This window comes from Ambystoma mexicanum, chromosome 11, assembly GCF_040938575.1.
Source record: "Ambystoma mexicanum isolate Mex_15411 chromosome 11, UKY_AmexF1_1, whole genome shotgun sequence".
NCBI classification, from domain to species: domain Eukaryota; kingdom Metazoa; phylum Chordata; class Amphibia; order Caudata; family Ambystomatidae; genus Ambystoma; species Ambystoma mexicanum.
In genome coordinates this window covers 1,199,625,788-1,199,653,464 of record NC_090934.1, presented here as the reverse complement: position 1 = coordinate 1,199,653,464, position 27,677 = coordinate 1,199,625,788, and the positions used below count along the sequence as shown (strand labels likewise).

Genomic DNA, 27,677 nt, shown 5'->3' with positions numbered 1-27,677 from the left:
AACACAGGTACAGGTGAGTTACAATCAGAGCACGTACAATCGAAGCAAAATAGTACAGATGAGTGGAGCGAATGAAAAGATCAGTCAATACACATGGGGGACACGCACAGGGCGGTCACAGGGCTGAAGTGTAGGCAGTTCAGGAGATAGTAGGGCAGTGGCAAGGGGAGAGGGCTGGGGATGCAGGGTCTGAGTCTGTGTCAGCAGGGGACATGAATGAGTGAAATTTTGACCATATATCTCTAGGTCTGGAGTGGGCGGGCTGTTGTACGGCCCAGTATTCCTCAGTGTCCGAAGCCAACGTGACCGCCCTGAGCCACTGCATGAGTAGGTATAGTAGGGCGGAGCCAGCAGAGTAGGATAGAGCGCACTGCAAGCAGCATACAGAGGCCAGCCAGTTTCCTAGAATCACTGTGTAGTTCTGGGAAGTCGTGAAAAATATGCCTCATTGGGGATGCGTTAATAGGGTGGTCGAGTCGATGATAGTTGAAATGGTGTTGCATACTGCGTGCCAGAATTGAGTGAGTCGAGGGCAGGACCAGATCATATGAATATAGCCAGCGTCGTCACATCCGCACCTGGGGCACCTCGGGGAGAGCTCATTGGAGATGCGGTGGAGTCTGATCGGGGTGTAATGGTACCTGTTGAGTAATTTCAATTGGATCATTTAAAGCGGGAATTAAAGGAGACCCCATGGGTGCGTGCGCACATATGGGCCCATCGTTCGTCGGTCATTTCCAGTCCGAGGTCAATCTCCCAAGGTGTTTTTTAATTTGAAAAATAGGGGGGGGGTGATCTGGTCTGCACCAATGTGTAGAGTCTGGAGTTTTGCCCCTCATAGGAGAGGGAGAGGACAGTTCGGTGATCGCAGGCTCATCTGGTGGTAACGCAGGGAAGGTCGGGTATTTGTGCTTAAGGATTTTCCAGAGGGCCGAGTATTGGAGCCAAACGGAAGGTCTCCGCCTCAGAGACGGTGGAAAGTCTGGCCACTCTATAAAAATGCCCTGTTCAAAATGTCCCAGAGCAATTCGTAGCCAGCTTCTGCCCACCGGCGAACGACGGAGGGAGGAACTTGTGGGACCTCTGGTAGGAAATTCCAGAGTGGTAAGTTACCATGAAAGGGATGTATGACACTCAGCAATTGCCACGTTTTTGATAAAGCCAGTGATGTGCAGGTCGCTGGGTCAAGTGAGTTTAGCATCTTTGGCATGGGCGCGATCACCAGGGAACGGATATCGCGGTCGCACACTGATAACCTTTCGAGCCTGACGTGGGGCGGAGGATCTGAGGTGTTAAACCAGTGTGCGGTATGTTGAAGTTGAGCCACCAGCCAGTACTCGAGGAAATCAGGCGCCCCGAAGCCACCAGCCTCCATCGGGGCAGTTAGGGTCTTAAGTTTTAGTCGGACCGCACCCGAATGCCAGAGGAAAGTGTTAAGGGTGCATGTCAAGTCCTGAAAGAACGCGCTACCCGACCACTGTGGGATATTGGCAAATCTGTATAGGAGCTGGGGTAGTACTACCATCTTCAATATTCCTATTCTGCCGGCCAGTGAGAGCGGGAGTTTGCTCCATCCCTGTGCCTTTACTTAAGATTGGTGAGTTATTTTTGGTAATTCTCTTCGAAGATCTGTTCAGTTTGGCGTGAGACTACAATACCTAAGTAGGTGAAAGCAGATGGGGCCCATGTGAATCCCAGGGTGTCTGAATGGGGGAGTGTGCTGGCTTTGAGCGGAAACAGGGTAGATTTAGAACAATTCAGTTTGAGACCAGAGATACAACCAAAAAAGACATCTTCCAGAATGGGGGCCAGGTTAGTTTCAGGGGAACGGATGAAAAGAAGGGCGTCAACTGCAAATAAGGAAACTATGTCAGAGGAACCTGAGATACGCAGACCCCTATGTGCGTGACATTGGCGTAGCATGTCTGCAAATGGCTCAATTGCCAGAGCAAAGATTAGAGGGTAAAAGGGACAGCCCTGTCTCGTGCCCCTGGCTATTTGAAAAAGAGGGGTGTACCGGTCTTCAGTGCGAACTCTGGCTACAGGGTTGGAGTAGAGTAACCTGATCCAGGAGAGAAAGGTGGGGCCGAATTTACATTTATCAAGCACACGCCAAAGATACTTCCACGAGACGGAGTCTAAAGCCTTTTGCATATCAAGTGTCGTGGCTACCGCATGGACATCTGGGCTCACCCTGCTTATGATGTTGAAGAGGCGCCTCAGATTCATGGAGGTTGATCGCCCCGGGATAAATCCTGCTTGCTCAGGGTGAACAATGTGTGGCATATAGGGCGCTAGGCGTAAGGCAAGTAGTTTGGCAAAGATCTTGACATCACAATTGATAAGTGAGAGAGGCCGGTAGGAGCCACATTGAGTAGGGGTTTTACCAGGTTTTAGCAAGATTGTTATTATTGCTTCGCGGAGCGAGGGGGGAGCTGACCTATTTCCACTGACTCTTCCCAAAGGGCCATCAAGCAAGGAAGTAGGAGCAAATTAAAGTGCTTATAAAATTTGACAGGAATTCTATCTGATCCCAGGGATTTTCCTGAAGAGAGCGAGTCTATAGCTTCCGATAGCTCCTCAGGGGTGAATGGATTCTCAAGGGAGCCAATGGTTTCGGGGGAAAGGAATGAGAGGGGGAGACTATCCAAATAGGCGTCAATTTCCGATGTTGTGGCGCTGTCTGTTTGAGCATACAGAGATTCATAAAAGGAGAAGAATTCGGAATTAATATCTTGGAGTGAAGTGGCCAGGGTGAATCAGGCCTCTCTATCCCGGGGATGGGCGGGGCTCCAAACTCTCGGCGGATAAGTCTAGCCAGGAGGCGGCTTGGGCGCTCGCCCTTGCCATATTTCCTCGCGAGGCCTGGGTTATCTAAAAACCTTAGTTCACGATCCGCCAGAGAGCGGAAGGTCTGCAGTTCTGTACTGATTATCGCAAGGGTTTCAGGGGTTTGGTGAAGCGTGTATTGGGCCTCAAGAGCGGACAGCGTCGCCTCGCTTTCGGCAATTTCCCTTTGGATGGTTTTGAGGATGCTGTTTTCCTTGGAAAGGGCAATACCCCTAATATAGGCCTTGAAGGACTCCCAAAGGGTGGCCTGCAAGTACACCGTGTTAATGTTGATCTCGAAGAACTCCTCGATTGCCGACTCCAGCTCAGAGCTGAAAACCGGGTCGAGGATGGACTGCGGCTTCATTCTCCAGTACCTGGTCCGACCGCGGTCGGGGCCCTAAACTAGGGTAATAGTGACCGGCGAATGGTCAGAGAGGGTTCTGGGTAGGATTGTTAGGGAAGATATATTCCTTATAAGTATATCAGTCACTAGCCATCTGTCGATTCGGGAATAGGAGTCATGAACCGAGGAGTAGAAGGAGTAAGAGCGTGAATCGGGATAGAGAAGTCTCCATGCGTCAACAAGGGCCAGGCGGGGGAGAGACGAAAGTGTGGTATAAGCAGCCTTAGTGAGTTGACGGGGTCTAGAGCCAGATCTGTCAAGGTCTACATCGAATATGGCGTTCAAGTCTCCTCCCCAGACGATTGGTAACAGTGGGAAGCTATCGAGGAGGGCAGTGAGGTCTGTATAGAATTTGGGATCGTCAATGTTGGGACCGTAAATGTTTAGCAGGACCACCCCTTTGTTCTGCAGGATACCATGGACTAGCACATATCTGCCCTGGGGGTCAATCGATGTAGTTATGGGGTTAAACTTAAGGCTTCTTTGAATTAGGGTCATGACCCCCCGGCTCTGGGTAGAGTAGGTAGTATAATACCTCTGAGGACCCCATGCTTTAGCAAACCTTTCACAGTACTCAGTGCGGGCATGTGTTTCCTGCAAAAACAGGATCTTAACCCCATGACGTTCGGCCTGGAGCTGGAGTAGCCTTGTTTTCTTATGGTTTCCCAGACCCCGAACATTCCAGCTCATGAATGTCAGGGTGTCCTCACCCAACAGCCCATGGGCAGACATCAGCGATTGCAGGTGAATGGCGTAGTGCCCCCCATGATCTGTATATAGCACAGATGGATCTGCAGTACCATTGGCTCCACAGCACTCTGCACTCTACCTCCTCCGCTGATACCAAGCCTTTTTTAACATAGAATCCAATTCCCCCCATCCCCTTCCACATCCCTGCCCAAACAGAGGAATGATAACCCCATAACTAAACAACCAAATCCAAACCAATGGCATCAGTGCCTGGGGGGCCTGTGAACGGGCCTGGCAGTAACGCTCCAAATCGGGAGCCAATATTAGGATAAACGTGGTGCCCAGGACTGTTAAGTGGCACCCGGGGAGAGTCCCCCAGGGGTAGCCCAGGCACTGTTGCGCGATCAAGAAACAGATCGCTCAAGACTGGGTTCATAGTTTCTTAAACAGTCGGATCTTGACTGTATGTGGGTTCAGCAACACATATGAAGGAGGTGTTATAAAAGTAGATGTAGAGAACGGTCTCCACCTACATCCTCTCAGCCGGAAGTCTATACTGTAGTAGATCAGTGTCTCAACACATGGTCAACATAATCAAGGAGCTAAACATTAACTATATTTGTTACGGATGCGGTGTTGCTGTGATAAGACAAGAACCCAATCATGAGCAACCAGTTAGGAACACAGTGAGAACATCATATATTGCAAAGAGGCTTCAGCCAGGGAAGCGTTCATCGAGGAATCTGGAGGCCTCCTCCGGGATCGTAAAGAAATACACCCGGTTAGTGTTCGATCCTGAGTTTAGCAGGGTATAGCATGGCATATTTGACCTGTATATATCAAAGCCTCCTCTCCACCGCCACAAAGGTTTGGCGTTCTCGCTGGACCGCCACCAAGAAGTCCGGATAGAGGTGGACCCTTGCTGCACCCAGAAGCAGTTCATCCTTGACTCTTGCCGCCCTGAGGAGGGTGCCACGAACACGAGCTATAATGGGGCGTGGATGTGCGCCTGGTCTAGGTTTTGCCTTGAGGGCTCGATGTGCACGCTCGATTGCAAACTGAGGAGAGAGCTTTGGAGAGTCCAGTAGTTGCAATAGCATGTGTTCGACATAGTCCTCCATAGGCTCCTGTATGCCGTCCTCGGGTACTCCATTAATGCAGAGGTTGTTGCTCCTCGAGCGGGATTCAAGGTCCTCATTTTTCTTCTCAACCTCGGTGACCCAGCCAGAGAGAGCCGAGACCTCAGCCCTGAGGGAGCTCAAGCTATCCTCGGCAGTGCTCACTCATGCCTCAACCTCAGTGACCCGGCCGTCGGTCTTTTCTATATGGGCCTTAATGGAGGATATAGTGCAGTTCATGTCGTCCAGCTTGCTATGAAGTGTGGTGAAACCCTCCCGAATGTACTCCATTATCTTTTGAGACTCAGCCGGGTCTGATGCCGACGTGTTGGGTGATTCCTGGTCTGGTGCCTCCCCCGCAGGGCCCGCAGATAGGATAGAATGCCGCGTTGCAACCGAGTGCGGGGGCTATGCTTGCCGTCGCCCGCAGGGCCGAGACTCCGGAGGGTTGCAGGGTGGTCGGCGGAAGAGACCACCGGGCCGGATCATGCTGGGGTCCCTGGGCAAGAGCTGAAGGTGGAGGAGCAGCACAATGCGGCAGTAGATGAGGGAGCCGTAGCCGGGGGCTCCGCTGGGGTAAAACGATTGGAGTTTGCGCTCCCCTGATCAGGCGGACAGGGCCCCCTGCGTATTGAGTATGGTCCGCCCAGGGCCAGTAGGGTGTCCGGGGCCCGGTCGCGCCTAAGAGGGCAGTGCGGAGGACCACAATTTGCAGAGCGCACGGTTAATGTTGGCAGGAAAGCAGGCCTTCGACACAGGGGAGATTTATTGCGGCACAAGAGCTCAGGTGGTCATGGTGGGCAACGAGGCCAGAGGTGTAGCACCTCCCATGAGGACCCCAGACTGATGTAAGAGTTGCAGGGGCAGCAACTGATGGGGTCCACACCGAGGGCCAAAGTTGGGCGTTGTGTGCCAGTGTTGAGGATCGGAGGGGCCCAGTACCTGCCCAGCCGTGGGTCTCCAGCAATCAGAGTGTGCCGGGTGGCAGGGCCCTGAATGATCCGCCGAGCGCGGGACTCCGCGACACATGCCACCTGACACCACGGGTGCCGGAGATGTGAGGGGCAGGATCCGTCCCCTCCCCCCCAGGGAGGAGGCGATGCGGGGTAGCACTAGACTCTCCACCAGGAGGGGGGCAGGATGCCCCGTGGGTCTATGTGACTCACCAATGTCCAGTGTGAGGAGGTGTCCCGCGAGTCGGCCTCCCGCCGATGGGTCTCCAGAGAACAAGTGGAAAGCAGCACGCCACCCGAGGAGGGGCAGCGAAGCAGCCCACTCTAGATGTGGAAGCAGTCCCCGGGTCCAAACAGGGGGCTGGTGCTCCGGACCGGGCCGTCACAGGAGCATGGAAGGCGGGGAGAGCGGTCACATCGGAGCGCAACGCGCCCTCCCCCACGGCAGGCCTCAAAAAGCCGCAGCGCGGCCGTCACACCGCTCCGGAGCTGGGAGGCTGGGAGGAGCGGCGACGGCTCCCGGCCCGGACTGCGGGAGCGGTATCTCAGTTGTCAGGCTGTCCCAGAGGGGAGCACACTCCGAAGGCTTGGGTGCAGTGGACCCGGCAACAGATTCTGGGTTGAGTTGGGCACCTCCGCAATATTTTGTATAAGGAGTGTGCCTTGCGACACGGAGCGCGTGATCAGGCCGCCATCTTGTTCGAGCGCAACAGCGCCCCCCAGTGAACAATCTTAATAGAAAAACACCTATAATCAATCAAATCACACAAGTTTGACAAAACGGAAAAAGTGCAAAATGGTGAATAAGTACATTTACACAGTAATATAAATTGTCAGGTCTGCCAAATGGTGAATAAAGTACATTTACACAATAATATGAAGTGTCAGGTCTGCCTACGTATAGTATCACCTTTACTGATGTTAAAAAAAAAAAGTCTTTAAATGTTGTCACTCCAAAAGAGCGTGAAGTTCCATCAAACAAGAGACCTGATTACGTTTCGGAGGGCCATCTGTAAGGCCTACAATGTCAAAGACCGCCTTCCTCGAGGCAGAGTATGAAGTAATTATCCCTGCAGGGAAGCAGACAAACAAATACTAAAAGGACTGAAAAAGAACCACTTTAGCTTGCTATATATTTCTATATATATTCTTGTGACCCTTCTGGGTTTCTGACTTTCTGGTTATCTCGGGTCCCTGTGACCCTTATGGGTGGTGACAAGCTGTGTAAGGTATGTTTTTTATAAACTATGTATTACATTTCTTTCTTATTCATTTTGGTATTTAAAATATCCAAATTTTAGTTGCCCTCGGGAACCAAACAGCTAATCTAAAGAAGTGGGTGGGAACTTATGTTGAAAATAAATTCAGTTCTTTATTAAATAGAAAAACATACATTTTACAAATCATAATACTAGAAAATGCCAAAAAATGGACACAAAGAAATTCAACATTCATTGGTCCTTAAGAATGCCTAAACAAGAAAGATAATAAGTTAACAATCTTAATAGAAAAACACATATAATCAATCAAATCACACAAGTTTGACAAAACGGAAAAAGTGCAAAATGGTGAACAAGTACATTTACACAAAAATATGAATTGTCAGGTCTTCCTACGTATAGTCTCACATTTATTGATGTGAAAAGAAAACAGTCTTTAAATGTTGTCACTCCAAAAGAGCGTGAAGTTCCATCAAACAAGAAACCTGATTAAGTTTCGGCAAGCCACCTGTGAGGGCAACAATGTCAAAGAGCGCCTTCCTTGGGGCAGAGTATGAAGTAATTATCCCTGCAGGGAAGCGGACAAACAAGAAATACTAAAGGACTGAAAAATAAACACTTTAGCTTGCTATATACTTCTATATAGATTGCGTTTTGGTTAACAGGGAAGACTGGCATGATCTTTCATTTAAAAAGACTACTGATTTAAGTTATCCAGAAAGAGCCTTACCCAAATCAATGCTGGATGGTTTTCATGGACAGTTTTCTGACACGAACCCCATTAGTGCCGAGCAAGCGCGTAGAGGCACTGTGAATAAGAACAATAATTTGCTAATCAGGTAGATACTGATCTCTCTCTCTCCATTTTTTAAGTTGATTACTCTCTGGAAGAGCTGTACAATTGGATTTGTGTGTTTATTTAGATGACATAGATGAGTGCTGTTCTTGTTCATTCACTGTGCCTCTATGCACATGCTCGGCACTAATCGGGTTCGTGTCAGAAAACAGCATTCCTGACATTTTTGTGTTGACAAAATGGCATTTCGAAAATGTGACGTTCGAAAATGTCACTATACACCAAATGTAAGCATCTGCTTTTGCCTTTTGAAATACAAAATTGTGTATTCTTAATGCTTTTCTCCTACTCAATGGGTATTAAGTGAAATGATCTTTCATTTTTCTGAAAAAATGAAAGACCGATTTATAAAGACTGCTCTGAAAATACTCAGAGCGATCTTTCTAAATCTTATCTTTCACGCCCTTGCCGCACAAGAGTACATGCAGGGGCTGACATGGTGACCTGGACATGCAGGGGAAGACTGGTTTAATGTGTTTGCGTGCTTGTGTCTATGATAGGGTTCCCTTTTTGTAGTGGGGAGGGGGCAGGGGAGGAAGAGTTTCTGCTTGTGAGTATTTGTATGGAAGGTAGGGTTGGGGTGGGGCAGAGGTTGAAGGGGGAGTTCTTTTGTTTGCAGCCTTTAATATACGAGATTATCACATAGAACCACCCAGTGGGGTTAATGGCATTTTGGTGCACAAACCTGTCTGTCTTATTTAGTATCGCGGAGATGGGTGGGCTCCATTGCCCAGCAATTTCCTGTTATTTGGATTTTGTTACCCCTCTTATGTCTACTCACCTCAACCACCCCCTCTCTCTTTTTCCTTGCCATTACTCACCTCTTTGTCATGGGCTTCTGCATGTTGATACTGTGGAGGATGTTGCAGTTGGGGGATTCCTGATACAAAATGCTGGTGACTCCCTAGTGGTAATTTGATTTCTTGTACCATGTGTTTGGGCAATCGCTGGTGGATATTGGAAAGCAATTAGTGAAGTGGGGTAGGCGGGAACCACTCTTTTTCTGTGTATGTTGGTATTCAGTTTATCAACGTATGTACAATATTCTAAGGTGCATGCGGTCAAAACACTTATGCTGTGTTCATAGTCTCCCATCAAAAATCGCACAGTATTTAGCAAATATTCATAGAAGCTTAAAGAGCTTCTAGTGCCGATGCATGTATTAAGACAAAATAAAGACGGACCATTCTTGCTACAGGATTGGACAGCCTTTTGAACAGTGCGTGACCTGCTCCGACTGAAATTGACTGTTAGCTTCTTTGATTATTTGCTGAATACCGTGTGATTTTTAAGATCATACTTTCCATTGACTACACATGATTTTATTGGTGTTTTTTTATGTTTTGGTTTTGCGCAAAAGGCTGCACCTATCCCTGAAGGACCTTTGTAGGTCTGAAATGCACTGGCCATTTGGTTTCTGCCGGGATTATGAATATACGATTGTATACCACAAGAGAATGTTTGTAAAGAAATGTTGATGATTAGTACAAGTGTCTGAGTTTTAACTATATGTTGTGAACAATTGACAGTTATATCTTACTGTTCAATAGTGTGCAGCCCTTATCGTGGGTTCACGACCTGGTCTTTTCGCTAGTGGATATTGGAAAGCAACCAAAAGCTGTGAAAGAGTTTATGGTTTTTGAAGTGAAAGGTTACCTCTGTCAAAAGCAGCCTTCAGTTGAGAAACATCCATTTCAGTGGAGAAAGGGAATGTCTCCATCTCCCCCACAGAGAAAATGAGCTGTTAATGTTATTTGGACATTGTTGCTTCGGACTCTAAGGAGATCTGATGCTGAGGTCTGGTTCAGCTGTCCAGTGGTAACACAGTTGAAGAGGCCAGGTGGGGCAAACATTGGGCAGGTAGGCCTACTGTTCGTCAAAGTCCCCGGGATCATGCATGAAGGCTTCTTAATTGAAGGTAGTCTTGCATACACATTTCACACAGGTTGTACCGCCCTCTCGACTTAAGTTGTCTGGTGCTCTCGCCTGAATGTAGCTGCTCAGGGCAAGTAGCAAGGCTTCTTAATGGAGGCGCGTCTTACCATGGTGCCCCCTAGTTGGATGAAAAGGCTGGAATACAAAGATGCAGTACTGCCTCCAGGGGCAAACCTTTTGCAATAAAGCATGATTATTTTTTTTACTTGACTTTTGGTCAAGGCAAGAGGCACAAGTGGTAAAGATAGGTAGAACCAACAAAGGTATATTTTTACACAGTTATTTGTATGTCCAGGATGACAGTTCAGCACATATTCAATAGGTGGGAAAGTAATAAGCTTTAGGAGACCAGTGACATACCGTAAGCATCCTTCTCAGTTGAGAAATTAGTATAAAGGATTGATGCCGTTTGGCGTCTAGTACTACAGAAATGGGCAGATTGGCCACCCATAGCATTCTTTATTTGTGTCAGTGTTCGTTTCTGTACATGTTATCTGCAATACTTGATCACCTACTGCTTCCATGTCCATATTCCTTGTTGCACCACTCAAAACAACTAGACCATTTTAAAGGTGTGGCAAACAATGTTTTCTGTGGGTCTCTCTGCTACAGTGTTATTCAATAATCATTAATTGTGTGTGTGTGTTGCACAGGGTGCTTTCCCAGCTCGTCTAAAGAAGGTCTTCATCGTGGGTGCCCCTGTGTGGTTCAGAGTGCCCTACTCCATCATCAGTGTGCTGCTGAAGGAGAAACTCCGGGAACGAGTGAGTAGTGCCAGTTCTGCCCTGTGTGTAGCTTCTGTGGTAAAAGGCTCACTTGAGGAAATGTGGGCCAGTAAATATTTGGAAAGGTCCTTCTTATAGATTGAGGAGGGAGGCTGAAGAAACTCGTGTGTACTATGTTTGTGACAATTATCCTTTGTACACAGTAGTTGCAAGGAATAGGTCTTCACTGCCGATTCTCCTGCCCACCTCCCCTTCCACTTGCTGCCTCTCGAGGGACACACCCAGAAACCCCATCTGTTTCACCCCACTGCCTCACTCCTTTTATGGGGTCACACCCAGAACCCTTGTTACTTCCACTGTCCCCCTCTATTTCCCTGTGTACTTGCCCTGCCACCCTGAATTTCCCTTCCTAAGCCCCAATTTAAAGCTTCTCCTCCTGCCCAAGTTTAACCAAACCTGTCCCCTTTTAATCACTGTGTGCTGTGCATAGGACGTTTTGCATTGGTATATGTGCAAAACATCCTCTGCGCAATACAAGAGGCACAACAAAAAGGTATAATGAAACTATGATGTTATGGCAGGGAATTAGGCTATCATTGCTCTTGGAATGCAAGATTCTCTATGAATCATGTGTTTGGCCAAGGCCAAGGGGTGAATCCGCTGGCCAGCAAAGGAAAATTTGGATTGGCCAAAGCTGTACAGACCTGTTTTAGAGGATATTACCTTTCAAGAGCACTAACACCTGCTTTTGTGTCATAACTAAAGTCTCGATTGTCTGGTCTTTTTCGGACTGAGAGGAGGTAATAAAACAGGCTCCACGTTTTATAGATGTATATATTTCCAAGACTGTGGAATTATTTGTCTGGCCTTATGATTAACATTGTGCTAATAACTGTCGAAGTGAGAGTAGAAAACTAGGCTTTGTATGATTACTAATATTCCTTTCAAATCTCAGGTCCAGATGGTGAAGATGTGGGAGATGAAACAACACCTTCCTCGGGATTGCCTCCCTGAGTATTTGGGTGGGTTTGTCAAGCTTGACCCCCTGAGCTGGAACTATCAATTCCTGCCACAGCAGAATGGCCACCCAGACCCACTGGATGAGCTGATCTTGGTGCCACAGACATCTGGGCATGATAACAGCTCTGTACACGTGCCAGGACCAGAGTCCCTCAGTGTGGAAGAGGTGCTGGAACACCTCACCCTCATGCAGAAACGAGGTATTCATGAGGAGTATGAAGACATCCGGAGGGAAGCACCAGCAGGAACATTCACCTGCTCACTGTGAGTATATGGCTTAGATGTGTCCTGACATTAGCTGGGTAGTTCAACATAGCAATGGAGTTTGTGGAATAGTGGCAGTGCTTTATCCCTTTAGCTAGTTCAGGGGGAATAAAATGGGGAAGATATAGTTATTGAATGCATTTAAATTGGACATCATTTGTGGTGACTGGCTGTAGGGTAGTGGGAACTCTGCATCTAATTTCGTTTCCTGGCCTGATGAGAATGCACTTTCGAATGGATTGTGTCCTCCCACGTATTCCTCATTTTATGATAACTCGTTATCTCCAGCTTCGCTGCTTCAGACAAAAAATGTTCTCCTCGGCAGAGGGCGCTGCGCTCGAGGTTGTGGCGTCGATTGTCCCTCGACAGACTCCGTACTCTGTCGACGTCACCGATGGTATAAATAGCTCTAGCCGCGCACGTTGCTTCAGTCCCGTTTTTCCGATCGCTTCGCTATGGAGACCGGCGCACTTCAGATTTTCTGTGAAGAAAATGTCATCATCTTCAACTCCTTCGACACCCAAGACTGGGTTCAAGAAGTGCGTAGATTGTGGATCAAAAATGTCGATCACGGATCCTCACCAGGTTTGTCTCTGGTGTCTCAGTTGAGGTCACCGAACCGACGACTGTGGTTCCTGCCAATCCATGACCGAGAAAGCTCTTCGTGAGAGGAGAGGTAAACTGTCGGTGGGGAGGGAATCCTTTAAGAAGGCTACGTCCAAAAAACATAAAGCGACTGATTCGAAGGAATCGGATCGCCATAGGCACTCCTAGAGATCTCGATCTAGGAGTAGATTGAGACACTCTTCATCGTCCAAAAAAAATGAAGAGGAGACGTAGATCTCCCTCATCATCATCTTCAGAGTCGACCGAAGAGATTCGATGTCCGACAAAATCGGATTCTCCCAGAAAATTGGAAGAATTTCGTAAAAAGATGGAGGTATTCGAGAATGCGGCCCGACCCCCTCGAATGAACCTCGGAAAAGCCATACCCCTAAAGTCGCTCCATTAGACGACAAAGGGAAGTCCAAGACTACCATGGTAAAAACCAGTAGTGTCGAGGATACTCGAAAAACTCGAGTCGACGTCAAGGCGTCGAGGACTCCTCGAGAGTCGAGCACCTCTCCAGTACCATACAAAAAACATAAGTCGTCGAAGGCTTCACCGATTTCATCGACGCCATCGGCGTCGATCGTTTCGGCACCGAAACCAAAAACAACCTTGACGCCCGTATCGAAGTCATCGAAGATTCCTTCGACAACTTTGAAGGATTTATCTATTCCTTCGACGCGTATGGTAGAGGAAGAAAGGAGATACTCTGTTGCCCAGGTCAGACTTTTTTAAGTCCATGTCCTCAATTTATGAGGAATCTGGCTCGGAGGAAGACGAAGTTACTCCTTTTGGAGTTTCATATGGCACAAAGCAAGTTCCTGAGGAACTCATTGATCAGGAATCTAAAATAAGAGACCTGAGTGATACTCTACATTCTGCCAGTGGAATTGACACCTCCCCAGAATTAGAGTTTGCCAGACCTGATCCTGCAGAGCATGCAGACGCTGGGTACAGGGGTCTTATGAGCAGAGTAATTGAGTATATGGGTTGGGGTAACACTTCACCCGTTTTTGAACAGGATGACATGACAGATATAATTGCCAGAGGTCCTGAGAAAGATCGTTCTCCCCTTTCACAGGGCTCTTCAGAGGACGGTGGAGAAAAACTGGGAAAAACCTGAGAGCATTGCTGCCACAGATAGTAATTTTCCCCAAGAAATACAAACCAGCTGGAACGGATCCTGAATATTTAAATAAGCATCCAACTCCAGAAAGTCTAGTCATTCAGGCAGCATCCACATCGAGGCAAACTGCATATCCCATTATCCCTCCAGATATAGAAGATAGAAAAGTTGATGCATGGGCACGTACATTTTTCACGTCAGGCAGTATGGCCCTTAAATCGTCAAATGTCACCTGTACCCTGGCCAGGTTTACCCATACCCTGTGGGACTGTATTTCAGCAGCGGCTGAGCATATTCCGGAAGGCGAGGAAAGGGAAGGCTTCCTGAATATAGTCAAAGACGGGAAGGAGGCAATGGGGGAATGTCTCCAGTCTGGACTGGATACAGCTGATAGTATCAGCAGATCCATGGCTGCAAGCGTAGTGCTACGCAGATTTGCGTGGTTGAGGAAGTCGGGGTTTGCACCAGACGTTCCAGACAGACTTAACATGCCCTTTGATGGCTCGAGACTGTTTGGCAGCAAGGCTAATGAAAGCCTAGAAAAACTTCAGACCTCGAAAGCGGCAGCTAAATCGCTTAGCGTCTCCATGCGCCAGCCTCTGAAACCCTATTCCGGCTCATCTTCCTGGAGGGGTCGTTCTTTTCGTTACTTCTCCTCATTTGGTAGAGGAAGAGGACAGGCTTCTCAAAGGGGCAAAAGAAACTTCCCTCATGGAGCACAAGGAAGAGGTGCAAAATCAGCCTCAGGAGTGGCATCTGTACCCTCAGCCACTCCTGCAGCCGCCACCAAATCCCTCTGAGACCTTGTTGCACAAATCACCAGTGGGAGGCAGGATCTCTCAGCATCTGAAGGAATGGCGGGGCATTACCTCAGATGCTTGGGCACTGGAAACAGTAGCCCAAGGTTACTGTTCCCCCTTCCTAAAAAGGCCTCAGAATCATCCACCGGGAGCCAACTCAGTCAAAATTCCAGATCCGTTCCTGTTGCAGGAAATTTTAACCCTGCTAGAGAAAGGTGCCATCGAACAGGTACCTGTCGTGGAGAGGAACAGGGGTTGGTACTCCCCCATATTTTCTCATTCCAAAAAAAGACAGAGGACTGAGACCCGTCTTGGACTTGAGAAACTTGAACAAGTTCCTCAGGAAGGACAAGTTCAAGATGTTCTCAGTTCTCAGATCCTTCAGGCTCTACAACTCCAAGACTGGTTGGTATCATTGGACCTTTCGACTGGATGTTCCTCCCACGTATTCCTCATCGACCCTCCCATCCTACCCCATAGTACAGTTTGTTTTCTTACACTTTCCTCTCACGAAGAGTGCATCAGTCATGGGGCACGCCTGGGTGTTCCTCCTATATGTTTCATCTAAAAAACTGAACTGAAGCAACGGGCGCGGCTTGAGCTATTTATACCATCGGTGACGTCGACAGAGTACGGAGTCCGTCGAGGGACACTCGACGCCACGACCTCGAGCACAGCGCCCTGTGCCGAGAGAGAGAAACATTTTTTTCCGAAGCAGCGAAGCTGGAGAAAACGAGTTATCATAAGATGAGGAATACGTGGGAGGAACATCCAGTCGAAAGAACGTTACAGTTGGTAAGTAACTTGTTCATCTGTAGCTACTTACTAAAAAACAGGAATCGCTCATCCTGAATTCATATATCACCGAAGGAGAGAGCTGTCTGCTTTAAAGCCATTAATAGAAAAACCATCTCCCTCAACTAAAGCACCTCACCAAGACACTTCTGACAGTGACTGTTACAGTAACTTTGCATCTTGGTTGCAAAAACACCTCAATTATAGCATAGTCAATACAGCATCTTCACAACATTGCTACAGTAACTGAGCATGAAAGTGGAATATACGCTTTGCGCATGATACACACATTGCCAATCAGGCGCCTGGTCCATTATGTTACTCGATTGGGTTTCCTGAACCGGGAGAAGATTCTGCTGTACTGTACATTGTATTGCCCTGAATGCCACGCCCATGCTGTGGCTTCCATTTTGTTCAATCCCGTCCCTCTAATGGTTACATTTCCTGTTCCCTAAAAAGGGGTTTTCTTTTGTTTTCGAGATGGTAGTTTTAGGGTTGAGCAAGACCAAGTCTCATCTCTGTTGCAGGGCTTCTCTGTATATGATACTTGCCTCACCAAAGACTTAATGTATCTGGGCAGTCACAGCTATACTTTCGAGGAAAGCTGGGAGCAAAAGAAGATTATTAGCACATAACACACAAAAAAGTGAATGTCCCAACAGTATGATAAAATGATTATGAATAATTGATTCATTAGCTTTCACAAAAACAGTAGGTTTTAGGTTAGTAACTTTGTAGGATAGTGTGTCATGTAGAGAGGCTACTCGAGAAGTCACTGAAACTTACTTTGAGCAACGTTTGAGGAGTATTTAGTTCAACAACGAGAGCCCAAATAAGATGGCCGCAGGTTGCTGGCCCTCTGCTGTGAATGGACTAGCAGGTCAGTCTTATGCCCACTTCTATCACCATCTGCAGGATGAGACATGCTAGGCTAAGTGGTAAAAGTGGTTCATGCCAGACACCTGAGGGCGGTTTTTGGAAGCTGCTGAACTTTCCAATGGGCACTTATGGCCCCGTGACACTCTCGCTGACATCGAGGTACAGTGTGTGCCACGGCTGTAGGGACACCTGCTGGGACATGTAGACTGCTGTGATGGCGCTCGAACGCTGCATTGCAACTGACGTGCTATAAGCGGCACTACTGTCTGTGGGATCTGAGTCTCTCCTGGCCGCGCTGCTCAGCAATCCCTGTAACCAGTGGAGCCAAGATGTTGGCGACAGTAACTCATATTATGTTTCCCCAATGATTACTGACCCATTGCGTAAGTGTTGGCAATAAAATGGCTGTGGGTTTTTATTGTACATTACGTAATATTACACAAAATAGTCATAATAATAACCATATCATACATAATGTGCACTTTTGGCCACGAGTTCCAGGATTGTGCCCCCTGGCCATGCCACCTTCCTCTTCCCAAGACGGTGTGGCCCCCGTGCCTGGCTCTATGCCGCAGGTCCCGTTCATGGCCCTGTATTTCTTCTTTCTCTTCCCCTTTCTTCTTCTTTTCTAGGGTGTGTGGGTTCTTGGGAAAAGAGAAGTTATCTGCATAAGCAGATCACGTGTGGTGCTCCGTACAGAGCACCCAGGTTTTGTGCTGGTTGCTGCCCAAAATGCTAAGCAATTCTCCTGTGAACAAGAGTACCAACAGCAACCCCAGACACATGTTTCAGTCTGGTTGGACCTCATCAGTAGTGTGCCTCTCTAAGAACAGTGAGCAAGGGGTCCAAGTCTGGATTCCCCTAGTAACTTAGGGTGAGACCCAAAGATATTTAAATATGCATTTTGGTGATGGACTGCCCTAGGGCAGGACAAAGACTGATATGTTTTAGATATTTCTCCTCTGTGAAAGATAGTGAGCTAAGGACTCTGGGTAAGTTTCTCGTAACCAGGGCTGATGTCTGGCAGAGGGACTCCCAGGACCCCCCTCTTGTTAATTTGCATATGTAAATAACTTTGGGTCTCACTCTGTTACTAGGGTAATCCAGATGTGGACCCCTTGCTCACTATTCTTAGAGAGGCACAGCTCCACCCTACTGATGAGGTCCAACCCGACCGAAACGCGTGTCTGGGGTTGCTGGTGGTACTCTTGTTCAGAGGAGAATTGCCTAGCATTTCGGTGCTGGACTGCCCCAGGGCAGGACAAAGACTGATATGTTTTGAAAGCCCCCAGTAATTAGAGTCCATAGGACACCATGCAGATTTTGGTAGAATTACCGCTAGCGTTAATTCGGCTGATTTTTTGCAGTTTATTTGACGGAGCAGTGACCCATTTTTCTTCCAACTCTTAGCTAGAGGTGAATCCTTCTCCTCTCTGCCAAACTGGTAGTTGGGCGGTACAGTAATGGAATTGCTTGTATATCTTGATGCCACTTTTTCCATGGAACTAAGAAGCTCTTCCTGAGTTATATAACATACAATGCTAAAATATTGGTCGGTTGTATGCGAGGGTCCAAATAAGTATTGCCGTCATGCTGAATCGTGCACTTCGATCCATCGAGCACTAGTGTAGCTGACATTTTTAAACAAAATTGGTTTTATAGTGTTAATTGGATACATTTTTTCTAGTGATGGGGGATATTTGTTTTGAATGTAAACATTGAAAATACCGGATTTGTGATTGTCAATTCAGTATTACTGTGTTTGTATCCTTAATAGTTGTAAATAGATTGTATGTATATGTATATTGTTCTTGATGAATCTTGAATATTATTTGTGACTGCCTTGATGTATTTAGTCTTTTAAAATCTTTTTTTCACAGATTAAAACATGTGTTGAATATAGTTTTTCTTTGCTCTATGTCTGTGTATTTTGTTAGCAATGTCTAAATGTAGTACCTTTTGAATGTGTTGAAATATTTTTTTCTTTCATTGATCCAGCATTGTTGTATATTTATTTATTTGACATTTGTATGTCGTCTGTACACAAGTCTTTCCAGGCGCCACAAGACAAGTTGGGGGGGATGGGGGAACATAGGAAAAAAGTAGACCTTGGGACAATCCTACCATGCAAGACAAGTGGTAAGTGGAGGGCGGTGTGCAGGTATGGGGTACCCAGGGGAAGCGGTGTGCAAGTGCTGGGGGGGGGGGCAAGAAGGCAAAGGCAAGGGGATGTAGAGGGGGAGGGAGGATAAGTGCACTGGACAGGGCGTACCAAGTTGGGGCTAGTCTGGGGAAGGGTGCTCACAGGCAAGTGCTGGAAGGGATGCTGGGGTGAATGGTGGAGGGGTGGTTTTGCCCCTGTGTGACTCTGACGGGACCAGGCCTCATTCTCAGCAGCAGACGGAATTTTAGCACAGGAGGGGAGAGGCTCAAGTCTCAAGGGGGTTGGTAGGCTGTTCCAGAGGAAGGAACCAGCCGAGGAAAAAGATCTACCTCCCACTCTCTGCTTGGAGAAACGTTTGACCTGCAGAGAGTTGGAACTAGAGGACCGAAGGACTCTAGCAGGGAGGTATTTAGGGAGGGAAATCTGGATGTAGAGAGGTCCCAGGCCCCAGACAGCCTTGTGGATAATGCAAAGGGTTTTGAATTTGATCCTTGCATTCACTGGGAACAAGTGGAGAGATTTTAGAGCTGGAGAGATGCAGTGCCTTGGCTTGAGACCAAGGATAAGTCTTGCAGTCCTATTCTGGATTAGTTGAAGGGGGCAAAGGGAGGAATGAGGCAGATTGAGGAAGAGGCTGTTGCAATAGACGAGATTGGAGAGAACCAGGACCCTGGAGACGTTGAGCTTCTGAGGGAAGGTGAGAAAAAGTAAAATAGCTCTGAGGAGGGGGAGCTGAAAGTTGGGCTTCATGGCAAGGTCGGTGATATGAGGAGAGAAAGGAGTCAGAGATGATCCCAAGGTTTTTTGCTTCACAGGTGGGTGAGGGGAGGGGGCTGGCTAGAGAGTGGGGAGAGGGACAAGGAGCAGGCATCCCAGTGTGTTTTGAGTAATTCCCAGTGGGATAATAAGTAGGTCTTGGGCATTACCTATTGCTATTGCGTTAACGTTTGGGTTCCAAACACATGTTTAGCCAGTTTAATAGCTGCAAGTGCTATACTAGAAGTGTCCCAGAGTGAAGAGCATCCGGAACTCTGCCCGCCAAGTCAAGAGAAGGGAGCACCAGTGTGGTTCCCTCTTGCTTTGAAAGATTGGACAGAACACAGAGGCAACAATGCATTGAAGAACCAGGCCAAATAAATATATTTCTGAGGCTTGTGGAATCTGCTTAGATCACATGCTGTGCATAGGCTGACATCTATTGGAATCTGCAGAGTATTACAGTTTGTTTTTCGAAACTCGAAAAGGGGCGTCGAACTAGGGTGTGCCAGTAATACTATCCCTAGTGTGACATCCACTCTACCCATGATCCCTCACGCGTGTAGGACCCTCAGATTGTTTTTTTTCACCATACTAGTCGGAAGCATATCGCGGTGTTCCCTTGGCTTTAGCCGTTTATCAATATTATTACAATATTTCCCCGTTTCTTCCACCCTACGCCGAAGATCGACGTCAGTGAATCGAGATTGAGGAAATCAGCTGTCGAGACTCCACGATGGACTTTGGGCCTCAGAAGGCCTCCGGCCTCGGACCCGTGCAAGTAGGGAGAATAGGGGGTGGTCATACACTCGTTTCCTACATATACACGCCCTCTGCCAATTAGTAACATATGGAGAGCACTCCCTTTAAATTCTGCCTGAAGTGTAACAGGAAGTTTCCCTGTGTAGACAAACACAATACGTGTAACCTAGGTCTCCCACAAGACCATCCCAAGGCTACCTGTAGATCTTGTAGGCTCTTCAAGCCCAAAACACTCAAGGACAGCTCGACGAAGCGCTGGGACATGGACGCCGTGGGATCCTTCAGCAATGGCAGCAACGCCACCTTATCGGATGGTGAGGGCACAGGAGTGACTTCAGACACCCACGCACAAGCCCGCGACCGCGGAGGACTGACCGGTGGTTCAGTTATGGGGACAACACCGGGCGGCAAAAGCGCAACACACACCCCTTCCATTAAGCACATTAGCCCCAGCCGAGAATCGACACGCATGTTGAGCGATCGGCAACAAAAGGCATTGAGAGAGCGGTCCACTGATTCTGTGTCCTCTGGGTGTTCCGGGTCACGTTCACCTCACGACAAACAACCGTCCACGGTTGGGAAAGGTGCCACATTACCAAAAGTCATTGAGGCACAGTCCGAAGACGAATCCGACCTCCTCCCCCAAGTAGCACGTTCGAGGTCTACTTCCGAGATTCTATGCCCCTCTTCCAAGATTTCCTAATCACGTACCACCTCCGAGCCTAGACACGATGTGTCGAAAGCCACCTCTGAGTCTCGACGGCAGACGTCGAAGCCCTCAGAGATCCCTAAAAGTTCAGGAAAACATTCCTCAGGTCATGGGAAGGGGGTGAAACAGAAAAAACCCTCAGAACACCATATTCAAAAGGAAAAACAGAAAGATTGTTCCTCCCTCTGCTCAGGATAGGGACATGGAGGAAGAGGATGTGAATCCTGTAGTCCCTAGGTCAAGACAATGGAATTCTGAGGACATTGATAGGGTAATGAGAAGAATGTCATTTATGGCAGACTTCTATGAGAGAGACCCTAATTATTTCCAGAGCTATGCCAGCACTCCAGCTACCTCTGCCCCTTTGGGGTCCAAGCCCTCGCAACCCCTTACTAAAAGGCTCCGCTCTGAGGCTCCAGCGCAGGGCTCGTTTTCAGACCCTTTACTAATTGAGCCTTACCATCCAGAGTCTTATCGCGAGGAGACAGAAACACATATGCTGGAAGACCAGACCGGGGTTTCTTACTATGGGGACGATGAGGACCAGGAAGAGGAGGAGGAAGATGAGGCGGAAGCCTACAATCTCGACTCTCCTATTCCTAAAGACCCCCCCCCTGGTGAATGACTCACTGATTGATAATCAGCCACTCCTCAATGAGGTACTGGCGAAAGCAGCAGCTCATTTCCAAATAGATACACAAGGTGCCCAAGAAGATGAGGATTTCGCGGAAGAAATCTTTGGTGATAGAAATAGCTATTTCCCAGGCTATCCCCATATTAAGATCCATCCAGAGCAGAATCGATCCCTCGCTGGTAACTCCTAATCTCACTCGTGCAGTCAATCCACGAGTGGAAAAATTATTCTGCGCCGCACCCTCTGATCCAATGTACATTAGGGGGCAATTAAAACCCAACTCCCTCGTAGTAACAACTACCAGAAAGAGGGCAAGTACACCACTCGCTTCTTCCGAAGCATGGCCCGATAAAGAGAGCAAGAGAATATACGCTCCGGGCAGTAAAGTTGCCTCCACGTCAACCTACCAGGCACGTATTGCTAACAGTACCACTCTTTTAGCAAGCTATAACTGCTATCAATGGGAATAAGTAGCTGCTCTAGTAGCCTCTGCACCTGAACCTCTAAAGGGCCAGTTAGCCCAACTTGCAGCAGATTGAAGGTCCGTATCTGGATGCATCCTTAAGACAAATTTTGATGCGGCAGACAATGCTGGAAGATTCATAGCCGAAGGCACAGTAATAAAACGCCATGGTTGGCTAAGACAGTCAAGGTTCAAACCCGAGACCCAAGCCACGCTCATAAACATGCCGGTGGAGCCGAACGTTCTATTAGGCAAAGCAGTGGAAGAGGCACTAAAGATGGCTAAGGACGAATACAAGACCTTAAAATCTCTCGCGAAACTAACAAATAAGCCCCCAGGTCAGAGGGGAAATAATAATTTTCGTCGCTAATGTGGCCAAAGCTCCCAGAGGGGTTCCAACTACTATCAAAATCAAGGAACCTCATGGGGCAACAATCAGTCCCAGGCAACACAAGGTTTCACCAGAGGTCAGTGCAGGGGCAGCACTAGGGGTAGAGGAAGCCCCGGTAGAGGTGGTACGCCACTCAATAAACAGTGACGTTCCGCTCCGGGTCCCTTCCCATGCATCCCCAGTAGGGTGCCACATTTCCACCTGCACCCACGCATGGGAAGGGATCACTTCGGACAGATGGGTGCTGTCCACAGTGTCTGCAGGATATTGTATAGAGCTACTAGACCACCCCCATAACCATCCGCCAAGACAGAAAGTACACTCCTTGGAGCACCAGAAAATCCTCTTCGAGGAAATCGCCATTCTACTTGCAAAGGACGCAATAGAACTCGTCCCGGGCAAGCAGGTAAACAAGGGTATTTATTCAACCTACTTCCTTGTGCCAAAAAAAGATCTAACGAAGCACCCAGTATTAGACTTGCGTCCTGCAAACAAGTATGTCAAGCCACAAAAATGCTGCATGACTACACTCGAAAGAGGTAATCCCCCTACTAAAAAAGGGGGATTACATGGCAACATCGGATATGAAAGATGCCTATTTTCAAATTTCAATGTTCCCAGCGCACAATGTTCCTTGCGTTTCAAGATGGACAGCCAGCACTACCAGTTCAAGGTGCTGCCCTTCGGTATTGCCTCGGCTCCAAGGGTATTCACCAAGGTACTGGCGGTGGTGGCGGCGCACCTATGCAGGGTGGCAATCCCAGTGTACCCTTACTTGGACGACTGGCTCATTACAGGGGAGTCCCCCCTAATTTGCAGACTAAACAGCCAAAGAATAATCAACCTCCTCTTCCAATTGGGCTTCTCTATCAATGAGAAAAAATCAAGCCTGGTGCCAAGCACCTCAAAACAGTTCCTAGGAGCAATCCTAGACACCCAAGAGGGGGTGGCCTTTTCATCAGAGGAAAGAATTCGAAATATGTTGATGCAAATTCCTCAATATCAGGCCGGTCGCCAAATAAGGCTGCGCAAAGCTATGCGTTTGCTAGGCATGATGGCATCTTGCATTTACCTGGTTCCCCACGCGCGCCTGTGCATGCGACCCATGCAGGAATGTTTGGCGGTACTGTGGTCTCAGGCAAAGGGTCAGTGGGACGATCTAGCGGTCATTTTGCCAACATAAGTACAGAGTCTTCGCTGGTGGACAAGAGAGAATTTTACAAAGGGGAAACCCTTTTACAATCCAGAGATACAAGCCATTGTCACAACAGACGCCTTCCTGTCAGGGTGGGGAGCTCACTACCCTCACCACACAGCTAAGGGTCTCTGCTCTCACACAGTGGCTCAGAATCACATCAGTCTGCTAGAACTTCTGGCAGTCTTCTGAGCGCTTCGGGCGTTCAAACCCCTCCTATCCAACCTGTCAGTGCGGATCCTAACAGACAGCACAACGGCAATGTTTTACTTAAACAAACAAGGGGGCACTTGTTTGCCAAATCTGTCCAAGCTTGCCCAGAAAATTTGGAAATGGGCACTCAGACGGAAGATTTACCTGTCATCCCAACATGTTCCAGGGGATCTAAATTCACTAGCGGACGCTCTGAGCAGAGTTCCCTTCCCAGAGGAACACGAGTGGCGACTACACGAAGAAGTCGTAGAAGATCTCTTCTCTCAGCGCCCTTCTTCCCCACTATAGACCTATTTGCCACAGGCGAAAACAGACAATGCCCAGACTTCGAAACAAGATTCCCCCAGCCAGGCTCCAAGGGGAATTCTCTATGGATGAATTGGTCAAGGATGTTTGCCTACGCTTTTCCACCAACCCCTCTGATGAGGAAGGTGGTCAACAAGATACACAGGGAATCGATGACGCTCATCCTGGTTGCTCCTATGTAGACGAGACGACCATGGTTTCCGCACCTAGGCAGACTGGCGGTGTGCGACCCCATCAGACTCCCATGCTGGTACAACCTACTCTCCCAGCACAAAGGACAAACAGTGCATCCTCAACCCAACTCGATGGACTTGGCAGCATGGCTCCTGAAGTCATAGAGTTCGGGCATCTTAATTTACCCCAGAGATGTATGGATATGTTAAGAGTCAAGAAAACCGAACGCAAGGCACTGTTACTATGACAAGTGGAAAAGATTTGTTATTTGGTGCCAGAATAAACAAATCAACCCAATTAATTGTACACCTTCCAATATTGTCACCTATGTGCCCCACCTATTGGATGCAGGGTTAGTATTTAATTCACTCAAAGTACACCTGACCGCGCTGTCAGCCTACACCACCTCCCATAACAAGGTGTCATGGTGGAAAGTACCAGTTGTCAAAGCCTTTATGGAAGGGGTAAAGAGACTCCACCCTCCAATTTCTAACCCACCACCAGGTTGAGAACTTAATGTGGTGCTTGCTAAACTCTTGGGACCTCCCTTTGAACCCATGCATAAAGCTAGTCTGAAACACCTGACTTACTGGTTTTACGCACTCACCCTTTTCACCTAAATTAATTTCAAAATTCCATGTTAGCCAGGCCATTGAGCTAGCGTCCGCGTTCCAAGAACCCAAAAGCTCTGCTGAGGTGAAACTCCACACACTAGATGTGAGGAGAGCGGTCCTCTACTACGTAAACAAGACCAGACCGCTAAGAAAAACAGATCAACTGTTTGTCTCCATAGCTCTAGGCAGAGGAGATTGCGTCTCTAAACGTGCCATCTGTAAATGGATTGTCAGATGTATCCAACTGTGCTAGTCCCTTTCAGATAAGACACTGCCTTTTACGTCGAGGGCCCACTGTACAAGAGGTACTGGGGCTACTCTGGCTTTCATTGCAAAGGTAGCCCTTGACACCATTTGCAAAGCAGCTACATGGAGCTCTATTCACACCTTTACTCAGCACTACTGCATTGACACTCATTCCAAGACAGATACTCAAGTGGGACAAGCGGTTCTAAGACAATTGTTCGCTCATGACCCTTCTCACATCCCACCTCCTTCTAACACTGCTCGCTAGTTTATGCACAGCATGTGATCTAAGCAGATTCCACAAGCCTCAGAAGGGATCCATTACTCACCGTAATCGTATTTCTAATGCTTGTATCTGCTTAGATTCACATGCGCCCGCCCTTTCTCCCCTCTGAGAGAAGGCGCATGGATGCTTGTAGTCTTATCTATCTTATCTGCTTGGATACTCTGTACTCAGGCTACTCCTCATGCTACCTCATGTCAGAGAAAATACAATCTGAGAATCCTACACATGTGAGGGATCATGGGTACAGTGTACGTCAAACTAGGGATAGTATTACTGGCACGCCCTAGTTTGACGGCCCTTTTCGAGTTTCAAAAATGAAACTGTAATACTCTGCAGCTTCCACTAGATGCCGGCCTGTGCACAACATGTGTGTCTAAGCGGATACAAGCATCAGAAATGCGATTACGGTGAGTAATGCATCCCATATATATTTAGTCCTCATACCCGCTCCTTTCTTCCATGGATGTCCTGCTAGCACTTTAAGCGCTGTTATAGCAACACTGCAATTGGTTAGGAGGTTTCTCAGAATCCTTATAGTAAGGGCATTTGAAGACCAATACATTAAGTCTCTACAGGGTGACCACAAAGTTAGTGGTAACCTAGCATAGCAGTTGGACTTTGCTGGTGCAGAACATCATTTTTGGATTTGTTTGGCCTAGCATTGCGGGTGCCATCTCCTCTTTTTCTCTGGATTCCTGGGTTCTTTAATTCACTTTTCTTAACCTCAAGCCTGTTGCTCTGTGTTTTTGTGTTCTTCCTCAAAAGTATTTGACTTCTATGGAAAGTGTACCCCAAAGTCACCCCTTTGTCTCCCAGAGAGAGTACCCACTCTGTCATGTGACAGGCTGTTGGTGGCTGTTTCGCTTGTGTGAAATACTTCCACTGGGTGGGCTCCATTTTGCCTGGCTGGGTCCCTTTTTGACTCCCTCCTCCATTCATATAAATGGAGGCTGTGTTACTTGCTCAGAAACGAGAGGGTGTCCCTCTGCCCCAGTTTATGTATGTGAAAGGAGAGGCCCATCTTTGGACACTTTCTGTGTACCAGAACTGGGGGCTTTAGTCAGCCTGAATCCAGTTGTGACTGGTGTATGCTGATGCCTGTCTGGGACTGTGGAATTAATTTGTGTGGGAGACCTTTCCTGAATGCGTACATGTTTGCAGGAATGGTCTGGCATTAGATGACCCGTCCCCCCTCTTCTTCCTGTTTGAATGGTTTCTGGTGTGTGAGTGTGTGCTGTGTTCACTCACTGCCTCCAGAGGGGGATTAAAGAAGACCTCTTTCGTTATTCACCTTGTCTACTGCTGGAACTCTACCTGAGTTGCTAGAAGGTCTGCTGCTCGGTGAAGGGCTGAAACTCTGCAACAGCATCCTTTTGAAGCTCCACCAAATGTAACGGCAAAGCGCTGCTTCTCCAGAAGACAAGGAAAAAACAACTGCAGCGCTCGTTCCGCCTGGTCCGGAGGGGTCAATTGGATCACAGCATCCACTCACTCTCACAGCTGCACTTTTCTCTCTGAAGCTCCTGACCGTGACTGGATCCAAAAATCGGATCTCCTTTGCTTCCAGTCCCCCGAGAGACTCTGTGCCACATTCACCAGGGGTTCTTCATAGCAGGATATCAGGCGAGCAGCATGGTTCCATTTCCTCCATTTGGGAAGTTGCAGTGATATGTGCTTCCCCCAGTGCTGCTCACCACTGAACGCTCTGTCTGGACCTTCTTTCTTGGCTGACTCTTCTCTAGTGTGACTTTGCAAAAATATCTTCTAAAATCATTCTTCCCTGGGTTTTTTCAAGCCGACCCTAGCCTCATTAGCTGAATCCTGTGCCAGAGGACGACAGAGATCCCTGCATCATAGATTACCACCAAATGCAACTTCTTTTCCATTCAGCTCCTCTGACTTAGACTCTTGTTCCAGGAACCACCAGATCTTAAATGATCCTTCTCTGGGCTCTTTTGGCTCCTCCTGCACCAGTTGTTCATCGTTGGAACCTAAGGTTGCCACCAAATAGCGTGCATAGTGAGCATCTCTGCATCCATTCTTCATCACCGGGAGTCATCTGCGTGTGTGGCTTGAACGCTGGAAAATGTTCCTTTGAATCATTTCATGGAAGGTAACTCTTTTCCACAAATGACTGCCGAAATGCACACAATTGGCCTCCCTTGTCTCCTCCAAAACTGTTTGACGTAGTTGGGAAAGGTGTTTTTCTGGCCTGCGATTTCTTTTTCCCTTGTGAGAAAGACGCTTCATTTGAACTCTTTGAACTAAATTACATTAATTTTACAAAGTTTGACTTACCTGTTAGTGTAGTAGTGTTAACTCTTTCCTTTTCTTACATAAATATTACATTTTTATAAAAATAGTGTGTGTACATTCTCTTTTTGTATTTGGATTAAGTGTATACTGTGCTTGTTTATTACCCCATTCCACCCCCACCACTTGAGAGTTTGGCCTGGGCTACTCTGCCAAGCTATCACTTGGAGAGCTTATTGAACTTCAGGAGATCACAGGTAATCCTTAGACAGGAAGACATACCTAA

General features: G+C 47.8%; 1 protein-coding gene across 2 annotated transcripts in view; it reads left to right on the top strand.

The window, feature by feature from the left end:
• The window catches only part of PTPN9 (protein tyrosine phosphatase non-receptor type 9), an 808,671-nt gene that overhangs the window by 468,467 nt on the left and 312,527 nt on the right, over positions 1-27,677 (top strand). For both annotated transcript variants that reach the window (XM_069624559.1, XM_069624558.1), the window contains 2 exons: positions 10,661-10,771; positions 11,688-12,016. In XM_069624559.1, coding sequence (XP_069480660.1) covers positions 10,661-10,771; positions 11,688-12,016 — 440 coding nt within the window. The remainder of the gene's footprint in view (positions 1-10,660; positions 10,772-11,687; positions 12,017-27,677) is intronic.